Here is an 8,723-nt window from a genome sequence, read left to right as displayed (position 1 = left end):
CTTCCAACTAAAATTAGCATCCTGTACGTCTAAATCTCCCATTTCGACATCATACTGGCGTTTAATTTTATTTTATTTAAATGACATTTTCTTTATGCTGACAATATAATCGTCCCGGAGTGGAACACCCTGCATATCAGGTCAATGTATATATTTACTGTTCCGTATAAAAATAAAAAATATTTTGACTTTACTTTCTTGAAGGAATTTGCAACATGCTTTGCATCATGCAAGGTAAAAGGCACCTCCTGTGGCAAGACTTCGTTACTCGTCTGAAATTGAGCGTAATTAAGAATATATTTAATCCAAGAAGCACTTTTGTGGTTTTTATAATTATTCTTTCGTGGGGATGGAGGGAAGGGTTGTAAACTAGATACGTTAAGAATAGGAACTTTTAAGAATAATTTATTGAACAAATAAACTTAGTTTATCAACATTGTCTAATTTATCTTAAGTGCCCACAACAAACGTGTCTTACTTGCTAAACATTTGTACAATTGCATAAATAAGAAAATACTAATAAGTAAAAAAATAATTAGCAGTGCAATTTGAGGAATGGTTCGTGACGGCTACTACATTGGTTTTCGTATTTATCATTTTTTTTTTTCGGTCTTTTTCTCACTTTACAATTTTTTTAACAATTTACTGCATTTTTATTTTTTATTATTAATTATTATCTCTTTAAGGGATTAGATTAAGGAGCACAATAACATACACGGTCTCTATTTCTTGAATGTAAGCAAATCTATGTAAAGGACGTTATGTATTTGTTCTTTCTTTCTTTCTTTCTTCATTTTGCAATATGCAAAAACTTCATTATTGTTAGGTATTATATTTACCTACTATTATTTGGTATCAACAAAAAATTTCTAACAAGAATAATATATTCTAATATTGTAGCAAATGTATTGTAGTAAGTAAGCAACATAGAAAACTATTCAAAATTACATTTTGAGAGTGTATTCATTTTTGGAATAGCACAATATAATATCTGATTTAAAACCCAAAAACATTATTTTTACAGAAATTCTGTATCATTAATAACTGTAAAACAACCTGTAAAAAAAGCTATAACGTATGTATATGTAAAATGTCTACCGGGGGTCTAATATCGACATAGAAAAATCTCGTGAAAAATATATATGTTATACAATTCATAATATGTAGTTATTAGTTAGCTACCATCAATTAATTAATCACATGCTTACTAAAAAGATCTTTTTTGTGAGAGGCATGACGAAAAAAAATATTAAATAATCTGATTCAAAAAGATATACAACTACATATTGTACACACATAGTATGTTATCGATTTTAAGAAAGTGTTTTTATAATTAGGTAATAATACAAGCAGTATGCTATCCTGAACATTCGTTGTTGGATTTCAAATTTTGCTTTTTAAAAGCCATAGCAAGCAAAAACCTTCAGAGATATCTTTGTAATAAATAAATGCCGTTAAAATACTACTATTCTGAATGTTTCAAAACCCCCACAATAAGTCGGAGAGAAAAAAATGTTAAGAACAGAAAACATTTTGTTTCTCTCAATTAACTTGGAGACCTGAAACTTTCAAAATTTTAGTACCTTGACCACCCACCTTATGGCCTTAAGTTTATTTATTTTGAATCGTNGGAGTATTCATGGAATCGGTGCACCCGTACACCCCAGAAATTTGTTTACAATTAATTTCAAGTGTCTTAAAATAAACCAGTAATTATAGAATATTTCTGCTAATTATTCTGCGATGATGGCAACCCCTTGGGTACAGATTTAAAAGATAAATAGTGCAAATAACAATTAATCTCCATGTAAGATTTATTGCACCCTTTCGAGACACATTACAGATGTCAATAAAAAAAGAATGAGATATGCCAGTTCTATTACACGTTATGATACTTAAAATACCTATATTTATTTTAGAAAGAGGAGACTGTGGTAAATATTAATTAAAAATTAAAAGGAATACTCACCCCTAATTACCACAAATAATTTTATCTCGCATTGATAATGCCCACGTATGAAGTGGGCGAAATACGTGTCCGCTCAAATAAAATTATTTGTGGTAATTAGGGGTGAGTATTCCTTTTAATTTTTAACCTATATTTATTGTTTGAAAAATAATTAAAAATATTTACCATTGTATCATTCCACCACATGTGCAGTCTGTAGTTCCTTAAAATGGTATCGTGCTCGTTCACATGGTCTAAAGCCAGTTTCACGCTGGGCATTACCCCACGACCTTAAATTAATATTGCATTTTAACAATACAAAACAAAACAATTACTTTTTTAAATCTAAACAGTTGGTAAATAACGGTAGATTTAACAATATGAAAAAACAAAAACAGAATGCCTTGTTACAATGACACTTGTTGCAAGTTGTAACTAAACTTATTGTATTGTTGTAAGTAGATCCATCAATTGTAAGTACCTAAGTATTTTATTTACTAAAAACAGGATAATTCATTTAAATAGTTGTTTAAAGAAATCTGTGTAGTACTATAAACCCTTACATATAGTTAAGTAGCAAAAATTCCCCCTCTTATAAATAGTCCCCACCCTTTTCGAAAAATGTAATCTTCATTATTGCAACAAATTTGAATTTAGTTGACTTCTAAATATTGACGGTTATACATTTCTCAGAAAGTTTATAAAATTCAAATTTGGTTATTGAGTGATTTTTTAAGAAGGAAATTCTAACATAAATGTAAGTACCTAATTTTTAAATAAGTACATATAATTCATTCAGATTTGTGAAGTAGAAAATGTAGCCAAACTAACCAATAATCGAATTTAAAACTTTATAATTCATACAAAAACTCAAATGTAGAATAAAAAATTTTACCTGTTTGTGAATTTTCAACTCCTCGACCAAAAGGGAAAAAACCTGCTACGTAAACATCATGTTTTCTATTTTCGGTGTTTGGTTTTTGTAGTTTACACTTATGAAATAGTAATACAATTATTACGAACACTTTGCCAATGAAATGCTTCATTTTTAATATTTAAATCACAACCGTATATTAAACGAACGGTGCCCCACTTATTTATCTATTATATTTCCGTTATTATTGCGATCGACTACTGTATAAATTTGTTAAAAATCATATTTTCCAAAGTTCCATAACAATTAATGCTTTTTTGTTAAGGAAAGATGCACCCTTTATGTCGTTTCTCACCATTTTTATCAGATAACGTGTAAATTTTATTGTGGCACCCGTGCGTTGAGGTTTACAACCCCCAGCTTTATTGATTTTTGCGTGAAGAGAAATAAGCTTTTACCCTTTGCGCATAGGAAGTGTTTACATTTATTTTTTTACGTATAAATATTTTTTTTTTTAATTGTAATTCGCTAATCAGTTGCGAATATCCGAGCTTTTTAAAAAAGGCGCGTTAATTTATTCATTTGTTATGCAACCCAATTTACGTTTGTTCGTTAAATTTTGAATTCACTGACACAGATCCTGTGGGGTGGCTGTGATCGCAACAATGTTTTCCGTCAAATAAAGCAATTCCTAATTAATAATTTTGTTAGTCGATATAAAAATGTGTCTTAATATGTTCGAAAAGAAATATAAATTCGCGAGTGAATATCAGAGCGGATTAACCTCAAATATAAAAAACGTAAATGTATAATACAAGGAGTTGCGCCAAAAGACGTTCTCTTAATGCCGGGAAAATTCCTCATTCGTTCAATAAACCCACCGAACTGAAGAAACAGAATAAGGTTAAGAAAGGCTCTCGACTTTTGGGCGCCTTTAATTACAATAAACCCTTTCAAAAAAGCGCCAGAAAGGGCAATATTGGATGCAATCTCACATCGCAGAAGTCTCCTGTTAGTGCTAGTTATTACTTACCATTACCATTAACAAAACAAACAAGGACTTGCCATAATCAGCTGATATTGTTGTAGGTTTCCTCTTCATTTTTTACTAGAGGCTTCAAATCACTAGTGGCTCGAAAGAATAAGGCAGCAGGTCAGTTAGAACTTTGATTGTATTTCTTTCGTATACTTTATCATTTATGCAATAGTAGTGAGTGTTTGTAGACTTTTTTGTAGTAGAATCTTTACAATTGCTTCTAAAGCATTTAATATGTATCATTAAATTTAATATATAAGGGTAGGTACATAGATTTTTTTATTTAGTTCTTTGTTTATCGTTAATTTTTGTTATTTAATGGCACCATTAGGTTGTAATTTATTCAATTAATTTTTTGGAAAACATTACACTTTTATTTCACACAAACACCACCCTTTTCGATACCTTGGTGCAGTTACTTATTTTTATTAAAAGTGTTTTGTCACTGCAGTGTGCATTGTTGTTTCTTACGGGTACAATATTTTATCATACTTTGGGTTACAATTTTGTTTTACTTTTATATTGTTCAGTACAAGAGATCTTTTATGTTTAATAGAGAATTTTCATGTGGTAAAAACATTATTTAAACTTTAACTTTTTAAAATCAATAACATGTAGAGTTACGTTTGTGATTTACAATTTATCTGTCTGTTTTCCTTTTTATAAATGTCGTAAAAATAGATAATTTTGAATTTAGACAAAACACTTTTAATAAATGTTATGGTTTCATATCGTGTTTTGCCTTATTATTATAAAAAATATCCATTTTTGAGGACATCGTTTTTACACGATTACTATTTCAGGTCAAACGAACGAGTTTAACGAAAAATACGACAAAATATTAAACGAAAATCTTGAAGGTCTTTTGCAGTCTGCCGAAAACCTTAACGACATAAACTTCGAAGAAATTTACGACCCTACGAGACCACAGCTATCGGCACATTTCGTTAATTTGTTTAATAAAAACCAGGACAATAACAAGGAAGGTGAAATTTTAAGGGACTGCTTTTCAAAGATACTTTCTGTTGCTGAGGAACATCAAGAAACAGAAAACTGTAATGAAAGTGTCTTCAAAGAAATCAACTACAAATACGATGAGTTGCGTTTAGAAAATAATACACAAAGTGATCCTGAGGAAAGTTTTGCCGAGGAAGCGGAATTATATTCAAGGAACAATACAGTAAACGCTGATTTTTGTAGATTACTACAGTCACAATTGGTGGGTTTTGAAGGAGACTCTGCAGTGTCAAGAACGATTTCAAAAATACAGCTTATTCTAGACAGTTTACAGTCTAACAACGAAGAGGAAACATCAAAAATGACCGAACTGAATAAACAATTGGTTAACAAATGCAACTGTGATGAGGCGTCCGAAGACAACGCGAATCTCCAACTGGTTCCACCCTCTTCGTGGGTCTTTCGCACTCCCAATGACCAGAAATTAAAGCAATTGCCTGCTGATGAGCCCATTTTAGACTTACTAAAACCCGCAATATTACAAACAAGTGATGAAACGAAAGTCTTGTACGAAATCGACGAAAACGTAGTCAAACACGTAAACCTCGAAAACTACGTGGGACAAAAACGCATGGTTCCTATAAATCCCTACATGACAAAACAGGTGTGCGAGGTAAATTTATCGACAGACGATCACGAAGACGAAAAGTTCGTGTCTTGCAAGAACAAGGACAGCTGGCAGGACATAATAAAGAATTACCACGACGATACATTGTCTTTTAAGATGCCTCTGAGCAAGCCCCATGGCGTGCATCGTGCAGTCTTCAGAGACACCACAAATTTAGTCAGAGAAGTCACCGATCCAAATAAACGGCATTCCGCTGGGTTCCCCCGGTTCGTGACCGATAATGTAGCGTCATCTAGCGGCGCAAGTAACAAAGTTTCTCCCTATAGTAGCAGCAACAAAAAGGAAAATAGTCGTCCGTTTTACACACAACGCCCGATAAAAACAATCAAAAAGTCGTGTAGGTCATTCAAGAAACCTCCGAAAAAGTTAACATTCGACTTTGAGAGCAAACGGCAAAAGTTGTCCCTGTTCGACAACGACAAATCCCCTGACGTGTACAATCTGGACGAGAGTCAGGAAGCTTTCAATGAAAGTTTCACATTTATTAAAACGGACGCGGGAGCTGCAATGGACATAGACTGTTCCTTAACCGAAAACTATTATGGAAATAACGCGACAGTAACAGCAAGTCCTTTGGATGTGGAAATGGACACGGCGGGGGCCAATTATGCAACCGGTGGTGGCGCCAATTTGTACGCGTCCGAAGTCTCTTACAACTTGAACGAACACTTTCTCAATAACTACTCAAAAATAACCGAAACTCCAACGTTTAAACTCTATCCCAGACAGAATTATGACGCTGAATGAATTATGTGTGTGATTCAGGTATATTTGTGTAGTTAGTACGAAGAGGCAAATTGGTTCGGTTAATAGTACAATATTATTGTACATAATAACTGCAGCGTATGGTGCAATTGATTTGATTAATTAATTAACGAGAAGAACAGAACAAAAATGGTACCAGTGATAGTTTGTTTGTTGGTGGGACAACTTTTCTAGATGGACAAGTACGGGTATGTACTTCGTATCTCTGCTGCTTCTGAACCAATCACTAATGAATATTGTGATACCTACACACACGACACATGATATTGTATCAATTGTTAAGTGTTATTAGCTTATTTTAAAGAATTCACGAACTGTTTGTTCATTTTCGTTTTCTTTGTTTTTCTTTCACTTGTTGAACAAGCATTCTTTCGTCAAGTCATCATTACCTTGTGGTAAATAATAATATACGTGTGATATTAGGAAAAAATCCAATTTTTTAAAGTAAGTTGTAGGTTTACAAATAGTCGATAAGCAATTTTCTTTGTAACGACTGCAATCCAACATTTAATTATGTATAAATTGCTTCTCTCCAATGATTCCTTCGTTAGAATTAACGCTATCGTAATAAATTTTTGGGTACACAGTTATTTTTAAGTTAATTTGTATTAGGCTTTCATTTTTCTGTCGATGAAATTTGTGCAATTGTGTTCCTTTTCATTATTTACATGGCAAAATTCTGACATTCACGATACATTTATTACACTGTACTCGCTGTGTTTGGCTTGGGAGGGTGTACTGAAAAAAATTGATTCTAAATTGTTTTGAAGACAAAATAATTATTTTATAAATAGTTTTGTACTTAAACAGTAACAATACGTACGTACGATTTGATTACAATATTCTCTTTTTTAATTTATGGCTGAAATTAATATAGGTACTGTTTTTATTTTTCACGTTGTATGTTATACATGATTGAGAAACTGAAGTAACCTCCTCAGAATTGCAATATTTTTTGATAAATTAGACTTATACATACATGAGACGAACTATTTCTTGTTGTTATATTATTATGTAATATTTTTAATAAAAACAATGTACATATACGTAACATTTTTTTTAATTGACTTGTCCTACAGTACTCTTCCAACTAAAATTAGCATCCTGTACGTCTAAATCTCCCATTTCGACATCATACTGGCGTTTAATTTTATTTTATTTAAATGACATTTTCTTTATGCTGACAATATAATCGTCCCGGAGTGGAACACCCTGCATATCAGGTCAATGTATATATTTACTGTTCCGTATAAAAATAAAAAATATTTTGACTTTACTTTCTTGAAGGAATTTGCAACATGCTTTGCATCATGCAAGGTAAAAGGCACCTCCTGTGGCAAGACTTCGTTACTCGTCTGAAATTGAGCGTAATTAAGAATATATTTAATCCAAGAAGCACTTTTGTGGTTTTTATAATTATTCTTTCGTGGGGATGGAGGGAAGGGTTGTAAACTAGATACGTTAAGAATAGGAACTTTTAAGAATAATTTATTGAACAAATAAACTTAGTTTATCAACATTGTCTAATTTATCTTAAGTGCCCACAACAAACGTGTCTTACTTGCTAAACATTTGTACAATTGCATAAATAAGAAAATACTAATAAGTAAAAAAATAATTAGCAGTGCAATTTGAGGAATGGTTCGTGACGGCTACTACATTGGTTTTCGTATTTATCATTTTTTTTTTTCGGTCTTTTTCTCACTTTACAATTTTTTTAACAATTTACTGCATTTTTATTTTTTATTATTAATTATTATCTCTTTAAGGGATTAGATTAAGGAGCACAATAACATACACGGTCTCTATTTCTTGAATGTAAGCAAATCTATGTAAAGGACGTTATGTATTTGTTCTTTCTTTCTTTCTTTCTTCATTTTGCAATATGCAAAAACTTCATTATTGTTAGGTATTATATTTACCTACTATTATTTGGTATCAACAAAAAATTTCTAACAAGAATAATATATTCTAATATTGTAGCAAATGTATTGTAGTAAGTAAGCAACATAGAAAACTATTCAAAATTACATTTTGAGAGTGTATTCATTTTTGGAATAGCACAATATAATATCTGATTTAAAACCCAAAAACATTATTTTTACAGAAATTCTGTATCATTAATAACTGTAAAACAACCTGTAAAAAAAGCTATAACGTATGTATATGTAAAATGTCTACCGGGGGTCTAATATCGACATAGAAAAATCTCGTGAAAAATATATATGTTATACAATTCATAATATGTAGTTATTAGTTAGCTACCATCAATTAATTAATCACATGCTTACTAAAAAGATCTTTTTTGTGAGAGGCATGACGAAAAAAAATATTAAATAATCTGATTCAAAAAGATATACAACTACATATTGTACACACATAGTATGTTATCGATTTTAAGAAAGTGTTTTTATAATTAGGTAATAATACAAGCAGTATGCTATCCTGAACATTC

At 31.2% G+C, this 8,723-nt stretch overlaps 1 protein-coding gene across 1 annotated transcript; it reads left to right on the top strand.

Moving 5' to 3' along the window:
* The first annotated feature begins 3,457 nt into the window (after positions 1-3,457).
* LOC108739315 lies at positions 3,458-7,319 on the top strand. Its single transcript, XM_018473159.2, has 3 exons — positions 3,458-3,833; positions 3,912-3,975; positions 4,662-7,319. Exons 1-3 carry the CDS (start codon positions 3,627-3,629, stop codon positions 6,248-6,250), a joined length of 1,860 nt encoding a protein of 619 aa, XP_018328661.1. The 5' UTR covers positions 3,458-3,626; the 3' UTR covers positions 6,251-7,319.
* The last annotated feature ends 1,404 nt before the right edge of the window (positions 7,320-8,723 follow it).

The sequence above is a fragment of the Agrilus planipennis genome, unplaced genomic scaffold (genome assembly GCF_000699045.2).
Source record: "Agrilus planipennis isolate EAB-ADULT unplaced genomic scaffold, Apla_2.0 scaffold181, whole genome shotgun sequence".
Taxonomy (NCBI): Eukaryota; Metazoa; Arthropoda; class Insecta; order Coleoptera; family Buprestidae; genus Agrilus; species Agrilus planipennis.
This window is presented reverse-complemented; position numbering and strand designations above follow the sequence as displayed.